Source organism: Sciurus carolinensis, chromosome 4, assembly GCF_902686445.1.
Source record: "Sciurus carolinensis chromosome 4, mSciCar1.2, whole genome shotgun sequence".
Classification (NCBI taxonomy): domain Eukaryota; kingdom Metazoa; phylum Chordata; class Mammalia; order Rodentia; family Sciuridae; genus Sciurus; species Sciurus carolinensis.
The window spans coordinates 114,289,115-114,315,387 of NC_062216.1; the positions used below are offsets into that span (position 1 = coordinate 114,289,115).

The following is a 26,273-nucleotide window of genomic DNA, read 5'->3' on the forward strand; positions in this document are numbered from 1 at the left end:
TCCCAAGCCCTTTTACTTTTTGAGACAGGATCCCGCTAAGTTGTCCAGGCTAACCTTGAACTTGAGATCTTTTTGCTTGTCTTCTGAGTTGAGCTGCTGGGATTACAGGTACATCCTTTTGCTCTGGGTCTGACCTGCCATCATAGAGTTTGACCCCAGTGTCATCAAGCCTGCTTTTCTTAGACCCTGCTTCTACTCTCCTCTTCCCTTGTCTCCTGGGTGAATTCTTCAACAAGGGCCAGCACTAGGAATGGTTGACCTGTGATGGATCCCCTTTGCCCTCAGTCCTTGTTCAGGGACTCTGAGTTAGGGAGATCTCAGAAGAGGGTTTGCTTATTTTACTATGGGGAGGCAGCTGGCTGGAGGGCGGGGTGACCTTGCAGGCAGCTGGGGGGGGGGGAGAGTGTGGGGCAAATTCATTATTGATGAGCCCTGCACCCCAGGCTACTAATGAGCCTAGGCCGGCTGCTCTAATTGATGTCAAGAAACTTGAGACCCCCAGATCATCTTCCCGCCTGCCAGCTGCCTCTTCTGGGCCCCCTCCCCCTCCCCCCACCCCCAGCTGCTCTGTTCACTTCCTTCCTTCTTCTTTTCCATCTCTACCAACACGACAAGGATAGTGCTCAGGCCTTCTAGCCCCCCACCCTCGTGTTCCTCTGGATCATTCAAGTCTCAAGGTGGGAGGCACTTGCTCTGCAGGGCCGGAAGATTTGGAATAGGAAACAGCCCAAAGGTAGAGTATTACAGCTCAGGGATAGAGAAGCTGGTCCTAGATTACATCTGTGGCATTTTTGAACCCAAGGAATTCCTTCCTTGAATTGTGCATCCATGGGAGAGATCTCTCCACTCTTTCAAGAGTACAGGCACCTTGCACTGACACACCCAGATACCAGCCCAATGCTCACAACCCATTTCCCTTCTCACAACAGTGGAAGAAATTTCAGATCTGGCCCCTGGCATTTGTCTGCGATGACCCCCACTCTCCGTCCTTCTCCCAAGAGGGGGAACTCCTCTCCATGTAGCAGTATGGGATTTCCTTCCTCAAGAATTTCTGGTGCCTTATATTATGGCTGACATCCTTTAAAAAGCTGGGTGGTTCTTTGTCTAGTCTTATCTCTTCCTCCCCATCAGTGTCTCTTGGTTTATGGGTTCTGGGAAGACATTCCTGAGATATGGAATTCTAAAAAGTCACAGACTGGAGTGTGGTCCAGGCATGGTCTGCCAGAGGTATTTTGAGGTGATGCAGCACTGCTAGGTAGGAACCTGAGTTAATAAGAACAGCTTTGGTGATAGGGGAAGACAGAGGTGGACCTCATTCCCCTCTTCCCCAAATTCCCTTAAATCTGTGCCTGTGCTGCCCTCTGGTGGCAAAACTATGGTCTAGCGAGCCGTGGACATCTGCCTTCCACACCCCGAGTCCTCTTCTTCCTTGGCTGCACATCAGGTTTGATGAGAAAACAGGACCCTGGAGGGCTCCCCTGTTGTGCATGATTTCTCTTCAAGACTCGAACCCTAGGGTATGTTGAACAAGAATGTGAGTTGTCAGTCAGACAAGGCTGGGTTTGACTGTGCTGCCATACACTGTGTGACCTTGGGAAGTTACATAAACTCTCTGGGCTTCAGTTTCTTTTTGTGTAAGTGGGGTTAATAGTACCTAGTTCACAGGATTGATAGAAATTAAATGAGATCGTGTACATAAACTATTAAACGGTCACCTCCCACCAGTATACAATAGCAATTGAAACAAAACAATACAAAAGCCTAACTGGCTTTTTTTCAATTTAGTTCCATGGCTTTCCCCTCTCATTTCATTACTGATAAGGGAAGCCCAGGTGAGTCTTCTGCATTATCTCCCTCCACCTTCTCCTTTGCATTCTTCCTTAATCCTCAGGCCCAAACCATTCTTCCCTTCTCCCCTTCCATTGATCTTTTTCACCTAAGAGAAGTTCCTGGGGGTCATACTTCCAGCTCTCTGTGGACAGAAGTTATGAGACAAGGATCTCTTTCTTGCCAAGCTGTCTGGTTCCATGATGGGTTTGGAAAGAGTGAGGTAGGAGGTCACAGAAGAGTGCAACTCTGATAGTGGGGGCAGTGGGTTGGGTTTATTGCACTTGCAACAGAGTTTAAATAAGTCCTGGGTGTCAGGAGCCAAGGGGAGGGGAGGGGAGGGCTGGGGAGGGAGAGGAGGGGCAGCATCAGTGCAGCTGGTGGGCAGAACCCAAATCTTGCAGGAGCCCAGCTCCCCTTTCTTGGGAGACTGACAGTGCCTGCATCTTGCCAGGCTGAGGTTCCAGATCTGTTGCCATCATGGCCTCTTCAGGGTCCTGGGCAATTCCTGACTTCTCCCAAGTCAGGGGTGAATTGGGCCTCTAGGCCTAGGTCTGGAGCAGACCCAAAAGCAGTTCTGGATCTGCCTGATTAGGTTATCAATATCTGTGTCTGGGTTCCAGATCAACCCCATGCCCCAGACTGGATCTGGCTCCATTAGAGTTCTGATTCCCCCTGGAGCTGGGTTCTGGGCCAGCATCGACCTTTGTTTGGGATCTGTCCTGAGCTGGTCTTAGGGCACCATCCATAGTTAGTGTTCTTTGTTGGCCCACCAGGGTGGGGGCTGTCACAGCTGCCAGGTCTCACTCCTCAGGTCCCAGGTTTTTAGCTGGGGCTTCCTTGTCATCTCTGGCAAGACCGATGACATACCTTTGCAGGCTGAAGCTGGACAGGAAGTCCTGATGGCATGTCTGGCCCAGATAACCATGACTGGATTCCTTAGTTATGGTTCCAAGTTGTTTTCTGGAAACTCCAAAATGCAAAGGCTGTGGAGAGGCTGGGCCTCTGTCCCTGGATCTGAGTTCCCCCATCCATGAGAGGGCATGTGTAAACGAGGGTCCTTCACAGTGCATGGGATGGAGAGGGATCCCCAGCTTCTCACCCCCCTCCCCCGGCTCTGGCCCTTCAAGTATGTCTCTGGGCTAAGGAGAAGAGCTTCTCCCTGGCCCTCAGCACCTTCAGGAAGTGCCCAGTCCCCTCCCTGTCAGCAGACTGAGGGTGGGGGACTGGATCTTCAGGATCAGGAGTCTGGCATCAGGAGGACTCAGGCATCAGAGGTGGCTGGAGGCTTGAGCTGAGCTTTCTCCATGGCCGTGCCATATGGGAGGGAGCGTTTGAAGAATCCAAGCTGATGGGGGAAAGGAGGGAGAGTTTAGGTACTACCATTTCTCCCCAGCTCCTATGTCAAGAGGAAATTAGGAGGAATCTCTCCATGTTGCAAAAGGGGCCTTGAATTCAGGCTAAGACTACTTCTCCCAGAACTCCAATGGGCACAGAAGGGTCAAAATTGGTGATAGTTTAGTATGTGGGGAGCCTTTTGCTAATTCCTTAATAATGCCCCCAGTGAAGCCAGGCATGGGAGCACATGTGTATAAATCCCAGCTACTCAGGTGGCTGAGGCAGGAGGATCACAAATTCAAGAGTCAAAATAAAAAATAATAAATTTTAAAAAAAGGGCTGGGTAGCTCAGCGGCAGAGCACCCCTGGGTTCAGTCCCCTGTACTGGGAGGAAACTGTCCCCAGTTAAATAGGGAAGTGCAAACAGATCTGAACTTGAATGCCAAGTATTATTGCCTACTAGTGGCTGCCTCTTGAGGAGTCTAGGCCACTGCTAGGATATGATCAATTAGTGATGGCTGCCATGGATTTTAGGAGGAATAACAGCATGAATGCCACATGTTTGCCATCTGTGGCTTACACTGATTTTGCAAATATGGGCAAACTAATCATCTTGAGATAAGTCTTTCTAAGCTAGGGGCTGTAGAATGAAGGGAGGGATCCTATAGGAAGGGATAGAATGAGATGCAAATAGCCAGGTAGGGGTAGAGGCATATGACTAGAAAATTGATCTAGAGGTGGATACTTGGGATTGTGCTGAGTCAAGGGCAGAGCCTGAGGAGATGGTGGCCAAGTCATGGGCAGGACGTGGCTGACCTTGTAGAGGATGTAGATGAGCAGACCTAGGAGCAGGAGGCCAAAAAGGATGGCTAGGATAATGATCCACAGTGGGACGCCATTGTTGCCTTCTGCCTTGGTCCACTGCACAGCTGTGGCCACCTGGGAAACAAGTAAGGTGATGTCACGGAGAACCCAGAACTTCTTCCTACCCTACACCTGGCTCTCACTGGATGGTCCTCACTGGATGTGGACCCACCTCCCACCACTCATTTTGAGCTAACAGCTTTCTGAACTTAAAAGATGAAAGTTCCTGAAATGCACAGTATTGTCTCTTACTTTAGGGCTTTCATATCTGCTATTCCCTCACCCTAGAATCTTCCTTTTCTACATGGTTAGTTCCTTCAGGTCTCAGCTTCCAGATCACTTCTTCCAGGAAGACTTCCCTGACCCTGCAAGACTAGATTCAGGTATTCATATGAAGTGCTTTCATAAACCTCTGGCACTTGTCACACTCTACTGTCACTGCCTGTAAGGCTGTGAATTCCAGGAGCAGAGACACCATGTCCATCTTGCATCCTACTGTATCTGGCACCTGCACAGTTCCTGGCACATAATAGATGCTCAGTTAATATTTGTTGCAATAACAAGGCTGGCCCTCTCCCATGTCCCAGTTCTAGCACTCTGAGCCCTGTCTTTCTTGGCCTAGATCTCTGGCCCTGGACTCACCTGAAGTTTCTTTTGGGGTAGTTGCTGGGGCTGGATTCGGTAGGGCATTTTCAGGGCTTCATACACAGCTTCACACTGCAGGCTGAATGACTGGTGCTCTTTCTGTGGGTGGAGAAAGGTGATCAGGGCCACCTCTCCTGGGATCTAGAGGACATAAGGCTTCCTGGTGGTCTGGCCCAGGCTATGATCTTTCCCTGTTTTGGACTCATTCTCTCCTAATATTTCTTTCTTTTTTTTTTAAGAGGAGGGTACTGAGGATTGAACTCAGGGGCACTTGACTACCGAGCCACATCCTCAGCCTTATTTTGTATTTTATTTAGAGACAGGTTCTCACTGAGTTGCTTAGTGCCTCACTTTTGCTAAGGCTGGCTTTGAACTCTTGATCCTCCTGCCTCAGCCTCTCAAGCCATTGCATATGCCACTGTGCCTGGCCTGATATTTCTTATATGAGGTAATAAATATAAAATAGAGTTATTATAACTAGATGTATAGTCAGGTGACTACCTGTTTAACAAAAATATGTATTTTGGTGGAATCATTTAGTGGCTTAATGCCCAGGACAGTGGCTCATAATGTGTACTCGATACGTGGCTATTTTTACTATTCCTACGTCGTCCTGTCTGTCCACTCGGCATTCATCTTCCACCTTTCTGTTTTACTCTCATAACTTTGCACACTGGTCTCCTTTCCAGCTCTCTCTTCTCTGAATGGGCCAGGAAAGGAGAGCTCCTGCTGTGGCCACAAGGTGGTGCCAAGGACACAGTCTGGTCTAGACAAGGGCCAGGGAGGGGGACTGGAGTGCCTGGTCCATTCATCAAGGAGAGGTGGGTAGCGTACTAGGAAAGCTTGGGGTCCATCTGGGTAGATCTGAGGGTCAGGGGTCAAGGCTGAAGTAACGCTCCCATACCTGCAGGAAGGTTTTGGCCCAGACTCGGAAATGCAGCTGCAGACTCCGGCTCTCTTGCCGGTGCAGTGGGCCAAGCTCACAGCGCAGCCTGAAACATTCAGCTTCTGGGCATTTCTGGGAAGGAAGAGGAGGTGTGGATCTGACATTCCGCCCTTCTGGTGGTGTTGACAGCTAAACAGGTACTCGATGCTCGGGTTCAAACCTCATTCCCAGGATGACTTACCAGAACCTGAGGCCCGGAGGACGCAGGGCTCCTACCTGGAGCCTCTCGTCTCTGTAGGTGGTGTGGGGAACCCTCGGGCTCCAGCTGGAAGAGGAAAGAGACCCCTAGCTGCCTCTCTACCTCGCTGCATCACAGCACTTACGTCAGCCTGTGCCTGGTGCCAGCTGCAGCTTCGACCTGTTCATCTCTTCACCCATCCACCCAGCTAACCACCTCCCATGTGCCAGGCGTCAAGCAAATGCAGCGCTGAAAATTGGAAATAAATAAAACTTGGTTTTTGGAATTTACACGGAAGAGATGTATAAATCCGTCATCAGATCCTTGTTCCTGCCTGTTTGGAACACTCTTCCCTATGTCCCAGGGGTAGGTTCATCCTTGTCTTTCAGTCCTCTGTTTAACCATTACCTCTTTAAGTTTTCCCCTGATGACTCAATTTAGACCGTCTCGTCTCCCCACAGTATATTAGCTCTGCACTTTCATTGCTTTTAATACCTGTTAATTTCTGTTTTTTTCCTTTTTCCTTTTTTGTACTAGGAATTGAACCCAGGGCACTTAACCGCTAAGCTACATCCCCAGCACTTTTTTAGTACTTTATTTTGAGACAGGGTCTCACTAAATTGCTAAGGTGACCTTGAACTTGGGATCCTTCTGCTTCAGCCTGCCAAGCTGCTGGGACTACAGGCATGTGCCACCACACCTAAGTAATTTTTCTCTTTTATTTTTTTTTTTGTGGTACTGGGGATTAAACCTAGAGGCATTCTACCATTGAACTACATCCCAAACACATTTCTTTCTTTCTTTTTTTTTTTTAGACAGGGTCCTGCTAAGTTGCAGGTTGCCCTTGAACGTGGGATCCTCCAGCCTCAGCCTCCAGAGTAGCTGGATTACAGTGTGTGCCACTGTGCCTGGCTTAATTTTTCATTGTTTATCAGCCTCCACTAGAATACAGGTTCCATGGGGACCCTGTCAGTTTTGTTTACTGCAGTTTTTTGAGCCTAATAGTGCTCAGTTCAGACACTCGTTCAATTAAATGTTGTTTATGAGTAGGTGCGCTATGAAACAGGCACTGGGGCCCACGGTACAGGTCTGAAGGAGGCTTCCGGTGGGAGGCAGCACAGATCTGGCCTTAGGAGTGTGTCAGGAAATAGGAGAGGCTGGTTCAGAAGGAGCGATGCCTCCCAAGTCTTCGAGGCGTCTGCGCTCTGACCCTTTCCAGTGGCCTCAGTCCCAGCTACAGGCACATTCTTGGTGCCTCTTCCAGGTCCCAACGACCTTTCCTAGCTCCTCAGCCCTGGCCCTCCGAACCTGCCCCCAAGACAGTGTCCAGGCCCCTCACCTCTAGGCCCTCGGGGTTAGGCGGGTATCTGCTGGTACAGTTGCTAAGTCCGGTGACTCTGGTCACATAGAGGAACTGCTGACCTTCCCGGGCCTGGGGACAGCTGAGCTCCAGTATGCCCTGGCTGATGGTGCTGGGGCCCAGGTTGATGAGCTGAGGGGGGAGAGCACAGTTACCATGACAGGGACAGGAAACCTTCTGCCTCACTGAGACCCTGGTCACCATGGCCCCTGTGTACCCTGTTGTAGGCTCCCATCTCAGGGTCTAAGGAGGAGCCAAGGGGCAGAGAGGAAATCCTCGTCCTCCTCAGTCCCCACCCGTGAGCCACGCTCCATCTCTCCTTTCCACTGGAGTCACTCAGCAGCTGTCTATTCTCCGGCTGCTTCTCTCAGCCCTCTGCAGCCACTCACCCCACACTCCTCTTCCTCACCCTGGCCGAAGCCACTCATGCTCTTAGCTTCTCCGTCACTCATGCTAGCTCCTCCTTCCCCTTGCACATTCTGGCCCAGCCCGCCCCCTCTCCCCTGGCAAGCCTACCAGCTCTCCTCACCTCATAGACATGGTGGACGGCAGGGCCCAGGTCCCCCTCCTTCTGAGGCTGGCCTCGGGGATGCCAGTCGCTTACTGGGAAGAACACAGCCTCAGGCTTGGAGACACTAAGGAGGAGGGTGGTTTAGAGGAGGATGGAAGGGAACCTGTGTGTATTCTTCCCCTTGAGTCTGTCGCCCCTGCCAGAAAGTCCCCATTTTGCCTGAATACTGACCCATTAAGGGAGACCTGGGCCTGAGCCTCCACAGAGAGCTGGAAGGAGACCACATCGCTCTGCGAGTTGTTGAGATTCTTGCTGTGGATGGAGGCAAGACTGAGGTGGTGCTGGAGCCCCGCCAGCGGGGAATCCCCCAGGCATGGGCGTGGCATCCTGTGCCAGCCTCCCTCCTCCCTGCCCATCCATTCCCTACCTGAGGATCTGGAAGTCAAACTGGATGGTTTTCTTTGTGTCCTGTAGGTGAGGGACAGTGAACCGAAGGCCACCCCAGAGCTGTGGGACAGGGAGGAGAAAGTGGGCCGTTCCACAGGGCGTTAGTGTCACTCCAATTCCAACCCCCCTTCCCCTTCCTTGGTTATGTTCTGAACAGGCTAGTCACTGTCCTATGGTCCTCTCTCCCTCATGCCCCCTCCTCTTCTGTCTCAAACTTACACTGGCTCCTGCCTTCATGGGGTTGCCCAGGTCACACACCAGCAGGCGGCTCTGGTTCACAGTAGAATAGTCGCAGCTCAGGCTGGAGAAGTTCTGGAGATGGGGCAGGCACAGGTCAGGTTTTGGTGCCCCTCTTGTGTTCCCCCAGTCCCCATTTGAGAATCCCCTCTCACCCCTGGGTGTCTGACAAGTCCTGAGTACTCAGCCTCCGGAGGGGCCGTGACCCGAAGCTCAGCCTCATAGGCACCACCCTCACCCGCGTTCTGGGCGTGGAAAGTGAGGTTCAGGGCATTCTTGTCACCTAGGTACACGTGCTTCTGCTCCCTGGAGAGGAACGCAGGGAAAGAGACCCTGGGGAATTAACTCTCAAACCAGGACCATGGGTAATAACAAAACCACAACAATACAGTAGTAATAGACACCACTGACTGAGTTCCTACTCTCCCGTAGGCACCAGGTTAGATGCTTCATGCAGATGAGTGCATTTTAGTCCTTCCAAAACCTCAGAGAGGGCTTGGGGTATAGTTCAGTGACAGAGTGCTTGCCTAATATGTGTGAGGGCCCAGATTTGGTCCCAGCAATTATTCTCACTACACAAATGAAGAAGTTGAAGCTCAGATAAAGTTCAGTACCTTCTCAAGATCACACAGTTAATATGTCCCTATTCTACTTTTTCTGGTGCCAAGTGCATCTGGAACACCCCAGCTCAGTGTCAGCCCCCACTTACCCAAATACTTCCAGCTGTAGGTCAGGCACACAGATGTTGTCTTCTCCACAGTCCAGCAAGATCTGAGCCTGGGAAGCAGAGCACCCTTAAGATGGGGAGTTTCCTACTGTTCCTGGGCTACAGGCTCCCCATTCCCCAGGGCCCTACCCGTCACGTGCCCAGGTGTCTGTCCTCCTTGGCCCCCCTCCCTTCCTGGCCCTCACCTTGTCCTCTATCCGGTTCTTGCTCTGGTAATGCAGGACGGGTCGGAGGCCATGGCTATCCATGGGGGCTTGGGGATCCAAGGAGAAGTTGAGGGCGATGTGAATCGGGGAGAGTTTATCTCGGAATTCTGATTCATTCTGGGGTCAGGGAGAGAGTTCTCAGGGTCAGGGAGTACTCTGGAGACTTGGCAGCCTTGCTTCTCAGCCTCCTATCTCCCTTTGTCCACTCAGGGGCCCAAGTCTGACTGTCCTCATTATTTCAAAGTCCCTAGCAGCCTGGTTTCCAGCTCCTCCAACAGAAAGGCCTCCCTTCCTCAGTCAGACCCCCGCTCCCCAAAAGTCCCAAGCCCTTCAAGGGACTTTCCCAATCTGTCTTCTCCAGATGGGGCCTCAGTTCCACGTGGTACCCCTCCCTGACCAGTCCACACCCAGCCTCAGGGCCATACCCTGAGGTAGATCTTCATCTCTCTGCAGTCCTCCCGAGCCCCATTCTGGATGAGCAGTATCTGGGTCAGGGTCGCCTGTCTGGAGGCCAGGAAGAGTGCCCGCCGTACCCCTCCCTTCTGCTTCTGCCAATCCAGCTGGAGCTCCACTGCGAAGCCTGCGCCCGGGGACTTACAAGTTATGGGAATCTACTGCTCCCTCCCAATCTATTCAGAGAGAAAGAAGGTGCCCAGGCCTCCAGCCCCTGCATGCCATCCCAGAGCCTGAGAGATCAGGCAGTCTTCCTTACCAATGGAGTTGGGGACATGCTTTCCAGAAGCATTGAGGCAGAAGCTAAGGTTGATGCTGGAGAAAGACCGAGGAGAAAGCTGTTGAACACACCTGGTACAGCATCCTCTCTGCCACACACCTCGGGATACACCCAGGCTAGGACACCCCAGTGTCCCCTCTCTAAGTCAGACTTGGGCTCTTATCCCAGGTCCCAGGCACAGATCTCTGCAACACCCTGACCTAGCTCACCAAGCCACAGGGCTCCCCTCCAAGCTGCAGCTGCGTTCTTCTGGGTTGAACATGGCAGGGAAGATGGTGAGGGAGGCACTGGCAGACACAATGGGGCGACCCCTGCAAGCGTGGATATGGGATGAATAGAATTAAGACCTCTGAAACCTGTGCCCAAGCCCCAGAATGCGTTTCCTCTATTGTGATTTTTTTTTTTTTTCTATTTTGGTGATACTGGGGAATTGAACCTAGGAGTGTCTACCACTGGGCTACATTTCCAGCACTTTTTTTTTTTAGCAAGGAGGTACTGGGGATTGAACCTTGGGGACACCAAGCCACATCCCCTTTTTTATTTTACTTTTTTTTTTTTTTTTTCATAATTTGGAGACAGGGTCTTACTAAGTTGCGTAGGGCCTCGTTAAATTGCTGAGGCTGGCCTCAAACTTGTTACCCTCCTACCTTAGCCCACCAAGTTGCTGGGATTACAGGCGTGTGGTACCACATTGGGCTTCTCCAACCCTTTAAAAAAAAATTATTTTAGGTGCTCTGATTGAACCCAGGGCTCTTTACCACTGAGCTACATGCCCAGTCCTTTTTATTTTTTATTTTGAGACAGGGTCTCACTAAGTTGCTGAGGGTTTTGCTAAATTGCTGAGGCTGGCCTCGAACTTGCAATCTTGATGTCCTCCTGCCTTAGCCTCCCAAGTTGCTGGAATCAAAGGCACCGGCCCTTTTTATTTTTCATTTTGAGACAAAGCATTGCTAAGTTGCTGAGGCTGGCCTGGAACTTGTGATTCTCCTGCCTCAGTCTCTTGAGCTTCTGGGATTACAGGCCTGCGCCACTGTGCCTGGTCTACACTGATTTTCACAAATTAGCTCTACGGAGAGATTTCCAGTACCCAGGCTGCTTCAGTCCCCCCTTGGAGTTCATACCTGTACACAACAGCCTTGTCCACACCAAAGGACCCCACAATCAGATCTGCAAAAAGTCAAGAAACCACCCCTTATAGAAATCCCCAAATCAGGATCCTTTCTTCCTAACCACCTTCTAGTGTCATTGTGCAGAGGTTGAAGTGAGGGAACAGTGCCACCTCGTGGCATCAGCCCACAACTGCATCTGGAAGCTTAGGAAAAGTGAAGAGAGTTGGTAGGGGTTTGTGACCAGAGAATTCTAAGGTGGAAGGGGCCTCAGAAAAAACTCACCAGGGTATCCGTTGCCATCTAGGTCTCGGCCTCCTCGAAGGGCAGAGCCAAAGAAGTCTGGGGTGTGGCCAGTTGCCCACAGAGGCTGCAGAACCTGGGAAGGCTTAGAGCCCAGTCCCCCTGGGCCCCCAGGGAATACAAACACTAGCCCCTGCTGGGTCTCCCCACCAAAGGGAGCCCCAATGGCCACATCTGCAAGACATACAACACAAATCAGTCAACAGGCCAGGAATCCAGGGGTCCAAATCTCTACCAATAGACTGCAGGACCTAGTATCCTATTTTTTTCCCATCTGTCAATCCCTGTATTCCATCCCCACTCTTCCATCAAACCTCAAGACCCAGACATTGGAATTAAAGTCTATACCCTTCCTTGGAAAATCACAGGGCTTTGGGTGTCTTAGCTGAAGGACACCCTCCCACTTAAGCCCCCCAAACTCATCCTGAGCTCTCTGAGCCCATGTTACTTACCATTGTAGCCATCCTGGTCCAAGTCCCCCAAGGGGGTCAAGGAGCTGCCAAATCTGCCAAACTCATCACGGCCAGTGAGGGTAAGGGTGGGCGTGGGCTCTATGCCGGCCAGGTGCTGCAGGTAGATGTAGACCCTGCCCACCTCCTGGGGCCGCCCATCGGCTGTCCGCTCCATGAGTAGGGGTGCCCCCACTAGCAGGTCATCCAGCCTGGGGGGACAGAAGACCCAGGATCCTGATACCCTGTCTTGCCACCCCGCTCCCATCCTAGTGCCAGAAATTCCAGACATCCTGGGTCCCCAGGCTCTTTCCCACCCATAAGGAGACCTGAGGTCTCCAGTTTAGCTCTTGGCTCTGTCCTTGGCTCTGAGCAAGGGGAATGCAAGCATGAGTGAGCGTTTAGAGAAAAAGCCCTGGAGAAGCACTCTGTGTGCAGCCACCCCAGCCCCACTCTTCCCTCCCGGAGCTGGTCAGGGCATCATGGCATGCCCTTTCCCACTACTCACCCGTCTCCATTGACGTCTGTGGCAGCCACTGCATAGCCGAAGTAGGAGGCCATCTGGGAGGGGCAGGGTAAAGGGCAGCATGAGGTCAGAACATGGGGTCAATAACCAGGATCAAGGGGCAGTCCAGAGACCACGGGGAGGTGGGGAGTTTGATGTTATTGGGTCAGGACTGAGGCTTGGCTGGCAGAAAGCCAAGCCAGCGTGGGGGTGGGGAATGTCCTTACCTGTTCCCCTGAGAAGTTGTAGAGGGATCGGATGTCTGAGCCATTAAGGATGGTGACCTGGGGGTGAGGAGATAGGCCAATTATTCCTGAACATCTCATGAATGAAGGACAAATGGGTACAGGATACCTGAAGGCAGGCATTCCTCAGAGGCACACACCAGTGGTCCCTAACTCCCTCATGAGCTTTGCCCTCCCATTTCCATCTCTATGCCAGTGGCTCCACCTCTTGGGTGCTTCACTGTTTTTCTCTATATCACCAACTACTGACAGATTTCACATTATCTGTTTGTGGACCATCTCTACTCACTAGAATAGTGACTTGTAGGTTGGTGGTGGCGGGAACTTAGTTTTATTCTATGCTTTCTCCCCAGAGCCAAAAATAGTGCTTGGTGAGTAGTGGACTCTCGTAATTATGACTGAATGCACACTGGGGCCTCAAACTCCAAATGCTCAAAACCTAAGTCACCACTCACCCTCCAGCTCCCCAGACGCACTGTGTCTTTCCTGCATTTCCCCTTAGCCCGGCCCGCCAGTCCTTGGATCCCGCTCTCCTCCCTACTCTTGCTGCTGTGACTTTGGTGTGAGCCTTCCCCCCAGAATGCTGGACAGCCAGTGTCCTGGCCTGCTGCTCCCCCTTCAACCCCAATGCAGTAGGACTGGCTGACTGCCCTAGAGTGAGCTGAAGATGGTCACTGGATCTACTGCCCAGTCTCAGTTTCTTGCCTGGTCCTCCAAGATGCTGGAGAATCTGGCCCTAACTTACCAGTTTTTTTTTTCAATCTTTCCTTGTTCTCCTCATCCTCAATCAGCCCATGAGCTGCTGAACTAGCTTGACATTTTTTTCCTTTTTCCTCCGTCTCCTTCATGCTCCTTCCTAGAATTTCCTCTCACCTCTTCTCTGCTAAACCTCCACCCCCTCTCTAGAATGAGATTACTCTTTGCTTTTTACTGTCACATCACCTTGGATGGTTTTCTGAAACTTATCATAGTGCAGAAAGTATTCTGACTTTGGAAAAAGATAGGGCTGCTTTGTGTGTGTGTGTGTGTGTGTGTGTGTACGTGTGTGTGTCTGTGGTTTGAACCCAGGGGTGCTCTACCTCAGAGCCACATCCCTAGTCATTTTTATTTTGAGACAGGTTTTCACTTAGTTGCCAAGGCTGACCTCAAACTTGCAATCCTCCTGCCTCAGCCTCCAGAGTAGCACCACAGTACCCAGCTAGACCTGGTTTTAAATCTCTATCTGGCCACTTATTAACTGGGTGATCTTAAGCAACTTACTTGAGCTCTTAGGAGCTCCGTTTCTCATGTGTAAAATGTGAATGATAACATCTACAGCATAGACTTGTTGTGAAGAACAGCATCAACAATGGACAGTGCCTGCTGCATTAGGGGCTCATGAATGGTTCTGCCCCGGACTAGAATTATATGTGTGTCTTATCTCATGTACTTGATTAGAAGCACCTTATGAGATGGGGTATGATGTCTTCTCCATCCTCTTATCTCTTTCCTCCCCTCAATACAGGTTGTTAATTGAACAAAGGCCTGTGACACTCTTATCTGTACAGGCACTTGTCCTGGTCTAATAATAACAGCTGCCCGCTGTACCCTGCCTAGCAATTCACTAAGTACTTTCACATGCATTATCTCATTTCACCCTTACAAGAGCCTTGTGAGGTCAGAACTATTATTATCCCATTATACAGAGAAGAATAAGGCTTAGAGAGGTTAAGCAGGAAGCAGGATGTGAATAAAAAACAGAATAATTTATCCAGAGTAAGTGCCAGAACTTGAACCCAGGTCTGACTCTAAAGCCCGTGTTCTGGTCCACTTTTTGATCCCTCACAATCTGCTATGCATGGTTCTTTGTGCTTAGCCAGGGGAGGGGAGGGAGGAAGGTCAGGCCGGGTCTTACGTAGCCATAGGTGAGGTTCCCTTTGGGCACACCAGCAACAAAGTCTGTAAAGAGAAGGCAGGATTGTGGGCTGAGGAAGGAGAGCAGCACACTGGTGAGCGGTAGAATCCTGGGACCCCTATTTCCCCCCCCAGAGGCCCATTCTGGGGACACACTCACCTTCTGTGTCATCGCCACTGAATTCACCCACAGCCACAGAGTATCCTATGGGACAGGGTGGGCAAATTAGCGCTTTTGCTTTGGGACCCCTTTGCGCTGACCCACCCTGAATCCCTTCCCCTCCCCTCCTGGGTCTTCATGGTCAGCCTGCACATGACACGTACAGCAGAGGGTCTGGGGGTGCCTGAGTAGGGGAAGGGGGGTGAGGTGTGGGTGATTCAGGGGCCCTGAGTTCTCCCCTGCCACTCCCTCCCCACCTACTCACTCACCCAGGTAACTGTCATCGTAGATGGAGCTGGCCTGTCGAGTCTGCAGCTGCCCCTGAACCAGGTTGATCAGGTACTCAGGGTAATAGGATTCTGCAATCTGCTGCTGAGTGGCGGATAGGATCTGGCCTGGGGAAGTGGGGTGTGGAGGGGCTGGATGAAGGGCAGGTGGTGGAGGGGACTCTGGAGGCTGACCAGGTAGGATTTCATAAAATGTGGATCAAGGAAGGGAAGCGTGTGGAGGTGATGGGCACCCCACATGAATTTTGAGGAGGAAGGAGAATCGGGAGGGGTTGAGGAGACGGAGGCAGGGAGGACTGGTGATTCCAGGCTGGGAGTGGGGCTGGGAACTGGTGCCAGGGGGCCTAAAAGAGGCCAGAGGAAGGACTTACCTTGCCAGAAATAGCTCCCTGGTCCACCCAGGACCACACGGCCGGTCTGTGGGAGGAGGGAGGTGAGTCCAACATCTGATCCTGTCCTCCAGGGTCCACTACCCACCACCCCTTCCTCCAGGTCATCCTCTCACCTTGGTGAACTCGGCACTGAAGCCCCCTTGGCAGTAACCTTGCCCTGCTGCCCAGCTGAAATCTGTGAGGGGAGAAGGTGATGAGAGCAATCCCTGCACAGATGGGGAGAGGAAGTCAGGAGAAGGGCCTCAGGCTGGGTCAAGGCACATAGGCTAGCTGGGGGTGAGGAGGCACAATCCAGAGTGGGCCCTGAGCACAGGAGAAATTCTCATGGAGGAGGCAGACTTGGCACACGTGTCTTCTCTTGCCCTACCTGAGCGGCAAGGGGCATACTCCAGAATTCGGGTGAAGTTGTCTGTGGAGAGGTAGCAGGTGCCCACAGGGTCACTCAGTGGTTCCTTCTCTGTGCGCCAGCTATATAGTGGAGCACATGCCTGCAAGGGCCAGGAGGAGGGGACTTCAGGTTTAGTCCTCGGGCTTTACTCCACCACCACCTATCCCCCAGGTGCCAAACCAGGGTTCTCTGGCCCCTCACCAAGATGGAGGAGTCATGGGCTCGAACTGTTGCTCCGAACCACTGCAAGGACTTATATTCCACAGGCTCCTCTCCTCTGTACTGGACAGTGAGGACTCCAGCATCCGGGAGCCTTGGGGAGGTGAGAAGGGGAAGTCACAAGTGGCCTGAGCTATTGAGGTCTAGGGCAGCCCCTGCCCTCGGCTGGGGATGCCCAGCACTTTCAAGCCCTGAGCACCCATGATTCGCTGGGAGAGGGGAGTGGAGAAGAATCTTTCGTTACTTTGTGTGTAGACTCGGCCTTCTTACACACACACACACATCACACACACACACACACGGGGGATTTCTACGGTTGCCTCCCCAGGCTCCCCTGCTTCCTCACCCAGCTGAGACAAGGACACTTTTAGTGGGCTGGGGCAGGAGGGCAATAGGGAAGATTGGCTTTCCCCAAATGCAGAAGGGTAACTATGGCAGCACGTCTCCATCGGTACCGGGGTCTGTGTCTCTAACAGCATCCTCCTCACTCACATCCTTTCTTGACCTTCCTCTCTCTTAAGTCCAATCTCTGTCCTCTATAAGACCACCTTTCTTATTCTTCTGATTCTTATCATTTAGACTTTTAGGGGGCAATGGGGATTGAACTCAGGGGCACTCGACCACTGAGCCACATACCCAGCCCTATTTTGTATTTTATTTAGAGACAGGGTCTTGCTGAGTTGCTTAGTGCCTCGCTTTTGCTGAGGTTGGTTTTGAACTCATGATCCTCCATATCTCAGTCTCCTCAGGCACTAGGATTACAGGCGTGTACCACTGTGCCTGGTCCCCTTTATTTTTCATTCTGTGACAAGGTTTCATTAAGTTGTCTAGGTTTTCCTCCAACTTGGCATCCTCCTGCTTCAGCCTTCAGGATAGTTGGGATGACAGGGGTACAGCACTATCCTGATTTTTTAGACTTTTTAAAATTGGTCTGCTTAGGGGCTGGTGGTGTAGCATAGTGGTAGGACACATGCCTAGCATGCACTAAGGCTCTGGGCTCTATACCAGCACTGCAAAAAACAAAACAACACAGCAAGACAAGACAGTCCTGTTACGTGATTTTTATTCCCACTGTCTCCAGCTTTTAAAGTTTGCCCTTTCTTTTCTTTTTAAATTTTGATTTATTTTAGTGGTATTGGGAATTGAACCCAGGGGTACTTTACCACTGAGATACACCCCCAGCACTTTTCATTTTTTAATTTTGAGACACAGTTTCACAAAATTGCTGAGGGTCTTGCTAAGTTGCTGAGGCTGGCCTCCAACTTGCAATTCTCCCGTCTCTCCTACCTCCTGAGTTGCTGGATTACAGGTATGTACCACTGTACTTGGTCTCCTCCCCCCACTCCTCCTCTTTTTTTTTTTTTTTTTTTTTTTGCAGTGCCATGGTTCAAATTCAGGACCTCACACATACAAGGCAAGCCCTCTACTGCTGCATGTTCTCTTCCTTTCCCCTCACCCAAGTCTATCCCTGAGATAGACTGCTGCAGTTCATATCCTTGCTGCACCCTTTACTAGCTGTGTGACCTTGGACAAGTGATTTAACCTCTGTTTCCTCTCTTGTAAGATGGGGATAATAATACTTCATACAGTTGTGGGGAGGATTAGGTGAGTTCATGTTACGTGAGTGGTCTCACAGTGCTTGGCACAGAGCAAGTGCTCTTTGAGTGGTAGCTGTCAGTCTGTGGCTGCCTTCCATCTATCTCAGTGTCTCAGGATTTTGAGCAACTCGAAGGCAGTGACTGAATCATCTTCCAATCCTGTAGCACAAACACGGTGCCTGGCATGCACCATCCCTTAGTCAATGCTTAGTTAGAGGAACTGAATGGTCTGTGAAATTCTCCCTGTCTTTGTCTGTGTTACAGCCCTGGCTTCTCTGAGTTGTGGGTGATTCAGTGGAAATGAGAGCCACATGTTTCTGAATCATGCCCGCCCTCCCTGGGCTGGGCTGGGAACGTGGAGTGAGTGCCATGGGGAGCCACTGCTTGGAGCTGGAGCACCAGAGCTGCTGCTGGGAGGGCGTGGCCTCAAAGCTGGGCAGGCAGGGCCCCTTGCTCCAGGCCCCACCCATACCCCGCCCCCAGCTGCAGCCTCACTCCTCCTTCAGTCTCTCCCTGAACTGCACCAGCCTACCTTTGCTGTCAATTCGATGGGGGGTGCACTGTGCAGGGCTGGCAGCCCAGGGACAGACGTAGACAGCACCACCCTGCAGCACTCCCGGCTGGCTGGTGTTGGCCTTGGGTGCTCCCACCAGCACACTGACCCTGGGGAGGGGAAAGGAAAGGCAGTTTAGGTTGGCTCCTAGGTCTTGGTCCGTCTCTAAAGGCAGGAAGGACCCAGGCCTCTGGGCCAGGGATGGCTGGGGGTGGGGTAGATGCCCCCTGGATTGTATTTATATCTCAAAAGATGCCACGGATGCCAGAGGAACGGGCTGGAGTCAGGCGGTCCCCATGTGCTGCTGTCACTAACCCTGCCCCTCCCCTCCTCCCACCACTCTCTCTCCTACCTTCCCCTATTAATAAGAGAGGAGGAAACCAGAGTCAATTCCAGGAAGGGGAAGAAGAGCTGGAGGGTCTGGCCCCACTTCTCCATCTCCTCTACTACCTGCCTAAGATGCACTGCCCAGTGGAAGGAAGAGCTTGGTGGTAGAGAGCATGCTCACCATGGCAAGGCCCTGGGTTGGATCCCCAGCACCAGGAAAAAAAAAAGATACATAATAATCAAATGTAACATGTGGCCTCTGATTGAAATTAAATCTAAAAAATTTTTTTAAAGGGACAAATTAGATGTTCCTCTGGAGCTGGAGTCCTTTCACCTAGACTGTACCCCTTGTCCCACGCCAAATCCCTTCTCTGGGCCAAGACCCAGGCGTCCAGCTGCCCAACCTTGGGGCGTGTAGGAGGAAAATGTGAGTCCTGGAAATCAGGCAGCAGACGTGGAGAGAGGAGCTGGAGGATAGTGAGAGAGAGTGTTCCTCTGAGCCTGGGTCTGCCCTCCCCCTGGGGCCTGCGGTGGACATCACCTTCCTGGCTAGGCTTCTGTCTCAGTCCTTGAATCCCTTTCACATGCCAGCCCCACAAGGCTGAATTCAAATCCTGCTCTACTGCAATCCTTGTTCTACACATAGTGGCTCAGTTCTCCCCAGAGAAGTTGGTCTCTGATGGGGTCCTATGTCATGGGTTGGTCACAGTTAATGTCCTGGACAATCTTCCTGCCTTCGGTTCTACCTCTGCCATCCCCAGGTCGCTTGCCTCCAAGGCTTCCACACAGCTCTCCTGGCTTTCTCCTCCAGGGTCTTCTCTGGGGACTTCACTCCATAGCCTGGGCTACGTGTCTGGGCCCTGGACATCCCCACAAGCCTTGGCCACTCCTGTCCTTTTGTGTCTGCCTCTAGCCACTCTTCAATCTCTCCATCCCTTTGTCCCTAGTGCTGGCTCTCGTGGTTTAGGCTTTGGTCTCTCTCTCTCCGATCTTAGGTTTCTCCACCTCTATTGGTTTCTGTCCCCCATGCAGCTTTCAATACTCCCAATAGCCATTCTTCCCTGGACTGGAGGATCTTCCTCAGCCTTTCTCAGTAGGAAAGCAGGCCCAAGAGGGGCATTGTGGTAGAGGTCACAAAGGCTGGGGTGTCTTCCAAGAGGACCAGGTATATTGAACATGGGAAGACTGGGGTCCAAAAGCAACAGTGGATGGGAACACAGGGAGAGCAGACCCAAGGGGACTAAAGTGTGTATTGGGAAGGGGTCTATGAGGGTCAGAAGATGAGAATGGAGGAGAGGGAAGGCAGGGTCCAGAGGAAGAGGAGTGGGTAGGCAGAAGAAAGGGAGTTCCTGAAGTTATGGGGGCGGAGAGGGGAGGTGCCAGCTTTGGTTACCCTGGGGACAGGAAATGTTTACTGCCTGTGGCTTCCTGTCCTCACTTCTCCGTTTGTCTCCCACCCGCTGGGCCCCACCCCTCTCACTCAGACATTACATTCAGTTGGGGGTGGGAGCTGGCCACTCCAAAGGCACAGTGACCTGGTCAATTGCAAGTCCAGTAGGTTAGGCTGGTGATCCTGAGAGGTTGTGTTGCCCCAGGGTTGGGAAAGGAGCTGCCCCAAAGAACATGGTCACTGCCCTTAGGCTCCAGAAACCAGAAATGGTCACCAACTGGAAACATACCACTGGACCTGGGGCCTGGAGCTGAGGTCAGGCCCTAGCTCAGCATGGGCCTGGGCAACACCCTTTCCTTCTTTCTCTGGGTTATCAGAAGTCTCCTGGAACACCAGAACCCTGTTCCCACTCCCAGTTTCTCCAACAGTCACTGCTCCTGAGGAAGAACTAAGCCTGAGTCTTCTGGGGTGGCCTGAGGAGGAAGCTTGGGGTTTAACAGGATTGGAAGGTGACAGAGAGGCCTTACAAAGCTTGTGAAGCCCACAAGCCCATGTGGCCAGGGGTATATCTATTCTGGCTATGTGAAGGTTCAGGATATCTGCGTTCAGGAATGGGGACACAGATCCAGAGCTGCCATGCTGCCCATAGCTTATACTGAAGACTCAGCTACTCTGCCATCATGTCATCTCCCCTCACCCTCCCATGCAAGTGAGCTACCTAGTGCCTGGGCTGGCATGTAAGTAAGCTTGTCCTTATTTTCCTTCTCCTAGTTCCTGCTTCCTAAATCCTCTACAAGCTGGGTCCTCTTAAGGATCCAAGAAAAGTAACAATGGGGAATTCTTGGACCATTTTCAGTATTTTAGAAAGCCTAACGGAAACCATGCATTTACCTGATAGCCAGCCCGAGTTAATTAAAACTTCTAGTGTATTTGTTTTGGGCTAGAATTGTATCAACTCCTGTGGGGAGTTGATATCTCATGCTGGTCAGAAGTTCTGATAGGCAACTATAGATGTTGCTTAATAAAAAGTGAGAGAACCAATTAATTATTCCTTACTGAATGCAGTTTGGCAGATAAACCTCCAAAATTGAGTCCAAGGGGCAAAATAATTGCCATAATTTATTTCAAAGCCCCAGAACCCTGAGATTCTAGATTTAGTCCTTGGAGACAGAGACTGTCACAACAGACACTGTGGAGAGCATTGCTGGTTTGAATAGTGCAGAGGCCTACAGAAGTGCTGCAAAGGGAGGCCAGCTTGGTCCTGATGCTCCTGTAAGTCCCCAAACTGCTGACCTAGGCCTGGGTCCTCTTTGACGGAGGGTAAACTAAGTCACAGAAAAGTTAAATAATATGTCCGGAGTCACTCAGGATTCCTCCTGGCATAAGAACCAGAAACCAGGACTCCTGGCTCCTAGGCCATTGTCCTGCTCTTCCTCTCCGCTATCTCCATAGCAGGCTTCTGATTAACCAGTCCCCGTTCAATACTCAGTTACTGTTTCACTCTGATGGCCTGACAAGGTTGGGTGGAGAGCAGCAAGTGGGCCAGGGCCCAGCTCCTACAGGTCCTGCCAGGCCAGAGGGGGACACCTACTTCTGAAACCTTAAGCATATGCCTGGGGTTCGCAAGGCATATGCCTAGCTGGCTGGGGAGGAAGAGCTGCCTCAGGCTGCTTAGCTCAAGTTTCTAATCTCAGACTGTCCACCTTTCAAGCTTTCAAATGTCCTGGGCCAAGGAGCTTGCCTCTTAAGTCTTAGATTCTCCTCCCATAAAATGATGAGATGCTCTTGAATGGTCCCTAAACTAACTTCTAGTTCTATGACTCCTTACACTTCAGTTTTTATGTATATAAATGTGGCAATAATGCTTTCTCTACTCAACACTAGGATTTTCATAACAATCCAATGGAGAAATCACTATGAAAGTGCTACTATCATGGTTACAAGAAGTACTAAAAGCAGGTAATGGAGGAAAAACATAAGCAAAGAACAAGCAGGTGGCCAGAGAGAAGAAATCCATAACCAGAAAGCAGCTACCCCAAAACTCATGCCTCCCATTTACCAATCACTCTGTGGACCAGGTGTCTCTTAGATATTTTGTCTCATTAGTTCTTAGAATAAGTTAGGCATCTGATGTTTATGGGAAGATCAGGCTCCTAGGGTTTACAGAACTTATTCTACAAGACAATACTTTTTTTCCCCTTTGGTACTGTGGATTGAACCCAAGGGGTGCTTTAACCACTGAGCTGTATCTCCAGCCCTTTTTATTTTTTATTTTGAGACAGGGTCTTGCTACACTGCTGAGCGTCTCACTTGGTTGCCCAGGCTGGTCCTCAAACTTGCAATCCTCCTACCTCAACCTCTTCAGTCACTGGGATTACAGGTGTGCACCACGATGCCTGGCTATACATGGGAGTTCTTTAACTGGAGAGTGGCGGGGACTCACTCCTGGGAGCTGCCTGACCTTAGTTTTGCTCCTTCCTGCCATGCAATCTCTGTGATGATGCTCTCCCCTGTCCTCTGATGCTGTTTTGCTGTGCTCCTTGAGAAGTGATGCAGGCAAGACCAAGAACACTTAGGTCCTTCCTCTTGGCTGTGGCCCCTAGATGAGAGGCTATGTTGTCTCAAGGGAAGGGGAGGAGGTCAAAGGCCCGCTGTGGTGAGAGTGGAGGTCACAGGTGAGGCAGAATGTTGCAAGTGCTACTCTAAGAGGTATTGCATGGAGAAAAAGAGAGGAGGAGGAGTGTAAGATGGACACCTGGTTCTCTCGGGAGGGAGATGAGCAGAAGGGAGGAGAAGGCTGCGCCCTGTTTTAGAAGAGGGCTTCAGGGACTGTAAGATCGGGGCCAGGGCCAGATAGACACCTAGGGGACCAGGAGTGTGTGAAAATCCAGATGTTTTAGAAGAAGAATGTTTTAAAAGGGAAATGACACTCTTGCAATTGGGGTGGGGGGCGGGCAGGGGAAGGGAAAGGTTAAAAACTCTAATCAGGGAAGAAGACCCCATCCCCTCCCTCCCACTCTCCTCTATTTCATTACGGTTGTGGTAAGAAGTTTGAGGGGGCCTGGGGGAGGCAAGGCCTGGCAGAGGCTCCAGGCCAGGGTGATGCAATGGGGTTTGGGCAAGGGGCCAGGGAGGTGGGGTGGGGACCTTGAAAAGCCCAGCTCTAACAGCTGGGGCCTAACATCTTTCTTTTTTCCCACCCCCAAGTTCCCCAGACAAAGGAGACATTTGCTTCCCTCCCCAATTAAATTAGCTACATTAGCCCCTTTCCTTCAAAAATTAAAGAAAGTGAGAACTCAGTTAACTGTATCATGTGCCAAAACAGTTCGCCTCTGATAGAGGTCCTTCACGCCCTAAGATCCTGAGGTGTGAGAGGCAGTGGTGAGCACTGGGAAGCTCAGAGCTCAGAGATGGAGGAGACATGATTACTCTAGTCATAGTGGAGGATCAAGAGTCAGGCATCTGGGGGGTCACTGGCCCAAGTAGGAGCAGTCACTTTCCTCTCCTGCTCCCCCTACCCCCATTGATGGAGGGGAGGAAATCCTTGTTCTAATGTGGTTTTGCCTCTAACTGAGATTTCTCCAAGCCTGTGGACACCCCATTTTTTTTAAGGCATTCAGCGTCCGGGTCTGCTTGTCACCCTGAGGAATTGGTAATAAGGATCATTTTTTGAGACCTTCAGGGTCCTTGAGTCCTTGGTTCTGACGCTCTTGGGCCAGCGCGAGCCGGCGTCTACCCAGCTTCCTACCCAAGCCCCAGAAGTTTTGGTCTCAGTTCAGCTCCAGCCGACAAGCTACAGGAAATCAGCTTTTCTCTTCCTCCCAAGAGCTAAAGGAAGAGGGAAACCGCCCACCCCCCTTCACGCGCGCACACACACCCCTCCCGACACATCCGTGCACCCGCCCTTGGCTGAGCCCGCCCCCAGCCCCAGCGCCCCCAGTGCCAGGGTCCTGGGACTCTTCCCAAGTTCTTGGATCCCCCGGTCTAACTAGAGATTGCGGGTGGAAGGCGGTGCAGAAGACTAAGGAGAAAGGGGAGGGAGCCGCCATCCCCTTCCCAGGTCTTCCCCAAGTCTGAATTGAGGGGGGAGGGATGAAGCTGGCCCCCATTTAACCTTCCGACCCCCTCCGCCTCTGTCTCCCCTCTTACTACACAGAGCTCATCCAGATTCTTCCCTTTCCTTTCTGCACAATGGCCCCATGGATCCCGAGATTCGCCAGTGCCCCCCAAAACCCTTCCTGGCCTCCGCGCCCCCTTTCCGCCCCCGCCAGCCTCAGGTTCCCGGGCAGCCCCCAGATCTCAGCCCGAGATCCTCAGCTCTCCATTCACGCGCTGCCTTGGCCCCGGGACTCCTGCTCAGACTTCTCCAGCTTCTAGCTTCGTGTCCTCTCCACACCCGACACATGTCTCGCCACCGATCTCTCCCACACTCCAGGCCCCCTCCACGCCCGCCACGGCTCCCTCCCTACTCCAGCGCGGGCCCCCAACTCTAGCGTGGGCCCCCAACTCCAGCCCAGGTCCTTCCAAACTCCGCCCTCAAACTCAAGCCCTGGTCCCCTGCAGACCCCAGCCGCGTCCCCAGTCTCCAAGCGGCCCCCAACCCCCATCCCGCCGCCCACCCTCGTCACTCACCCGTCTGTTCCCGGCCGGTAAAACTCTACAGAGAAGCCGAAGAAGGAGCCCGGGGGCCCAGAGAGCACTGCTGGGGCCTCCGAGTCTAAGTTGAAGCCCCCGACCCTGGGTGGCGGCGGCAGCAGCAGGAGCAGCAGCAGCGGCGGCAGCAAGGGCGGCAGCAGCAGCGGCAGCTGGGCTCGGCGCCGGGGACCCCAGTGCAGCCGCGCCGCGTGGAGAGGGGACCCTGGCGTCCGGCTCCCCATAGCGCCAGCTCTTCCCTGTCCTGGGGCCACCGACCCGGAGCCGCTTCCTAAACCTCCCAGAGGCGAATGACTCAACGCGGGGGAGGAGTTTGCCAAACTCCCGGCTGAGCCCTCCCCCGCCTGCCGAGGGGGCTGGCGGGGGGGGCATTCCTGGGTCCTCGGGACGCCGAGCCCTTGCCCCCCACCCCAAAGGGGCGTGGGGGGCCGCACCTCTCCACCCCCTCTCCCCAGCCCCAGCTGGAGGCCGGTTGTCTGGCCAGGGTCAGACTGGGCGGGCTCGGGCTCTTCCCCCTCCTCTCCGCTTCCCCTCCTTCCTCCCCCTCCTTTCCAGATGTACAACGTAAACGCTCGGAAAAGGAGTCGGAAAAAGGGAGCGAGAATTTCCTAATGAGGAAAGGAATCACCTCTGGAGGGCGGAGGGAGCCTGGGTATGGTGTGCGGGGTCTCCCTCGCTTCTTCAGGGAGGAGACTTAGGGGTCTAAAGAGATAGGAGACTCCTCTGGCGTCTGGCCAACTGGGATTCCCCCTTGCCTTCCGGGGCCACCGGGTGCCTGGGTTCCGGCCAGCTGGATTTGGGACTCGGCAGTCGAGGTACAGAGCGCTCCCAGTCCGCCTGAAAGTGGCTCCTCGAGTTCCGCTCTCCCTCCCCTCCCCCTCCAAACTGCTAGAATTGAAAAACCACGAGTCTGGGGTCATTCGCCAGGAGGATTCTGCCTCAGGTCTCCCACCTGGTTGTAGGGTATGGAAACCTCTGTTAAGCCCCTACCTTGGTCTGGCAGTTGACCAGTTGACTAAGGGCTTGGAAGTGGTTGGCCCCCCCAGTACCTTGATCAAAACTGGCCTGATTCCCTACAAGGACTGGGGAAATTATGAAGGGTGATTGTGGTGTTGAGGGGTGCCTTGCAAAGGAGCCCAACCTTCAGTTTCTATTGACTGTAACTCTGGGACCTGGAATCCAGGACCTCATTTTCCCCAGATCCCTTGTGGAAGTTGAGGAAGGGACTATGCAGTAAGGGAAGGCAGTGACCCCTGCCCATCCCTTCCCCCAGCTCTGGCACTGTGTGATGAGATCACCTTTCAGGATTCTAGTCTTTATCTTAGTCTGGGGGAGGGGGACCAAGGAGCCTAAACCCCTCTCCTTTTCAGTCCCTTTCCTGTCTTTTTCCTCCAGGACGCCTATTCTTCCAGAATAATACTCCCCCAAAGTCAGACACTGACCCCTCTCTTTCCCTGTCCTCTGCCAGATTCTAACCTGGGGGGCTCAGAATAAAAGTGTCTGCAGTCAACAGTCTTCTCCCTGCCACAACTCTTCCCTTCACTGTTACTCTACTTCCTGTCCCAAATCATCCAGCTAGTTTTTTCAAAAGCCCTCTCCAGGGCTGCTGCAGCCCCAGGAAGAGGTCTTCTGATCCCACTGTGGTTGATGCTAGCCCCCATCCTACCCACACATCTGTGTCCTGACCCTTTTTCAGGTGCAGAACCCAAGGACTCTCCAGGTCAGGATCTTAAGTGTAACAGTGCCCAGAGGTAACCTCTAGTAAGCACTACTCTAGCTAAGGGGC

The 26,273-nt window shown here is 52.3% G+C and overlaps 1 protein-coding gene across 1 annotated transcript; it reads right to left on the minus strand.

Moving 5' to 3' along the window:
* Positions 1–2,082: 2,082 nt before the first annotated feature.
* On the minus strand, positions 2,083–24,850 carry Itga5 (integrin subunit alpha 5). Its single transcript, XM_047550435.1, is given in 31 exon segments — positions 2,083–3,175; positions 3,982–4,104; positions 4,672–4,773; positions 5,579–5,692; positions 5,802–5,885; positions 7,138–7,290; positions 7,688–7,793; positions 7,901–7,981; positions 8,097–8,176; positions 8,336–8,428; positions 8,509–8,659; positions 9,063–9,130; positions 9,266–9,403; positions 9,712–9,866; positions 9,999–10,054; positions 10,229–10,330; positions 11,141–11,186; positions 11,411–11,602; positions 11,881–12,089; positions 12,386–12,438; positions 12,610–12,666; positions 14,522–14,565; positions 14,681–14,725; positions 14,950–15,075; positions 15,339–15,384; positions 15,473–15,534; positions 15,727–15,847; positions 15,949–16,025; positions 16,028–16,060; positions 18,097–18,227; positions 24,467–24,850. Coding segments are annotated over 31 exon segments (3,177 nt in total). The 5' UTR covers positions 24,712–24,850; the 3' UTR covers positions 2,083–3,091.
* Between the last annotated feature and the right edge of the window lie 1,423 nt (positions 24,851–26,273).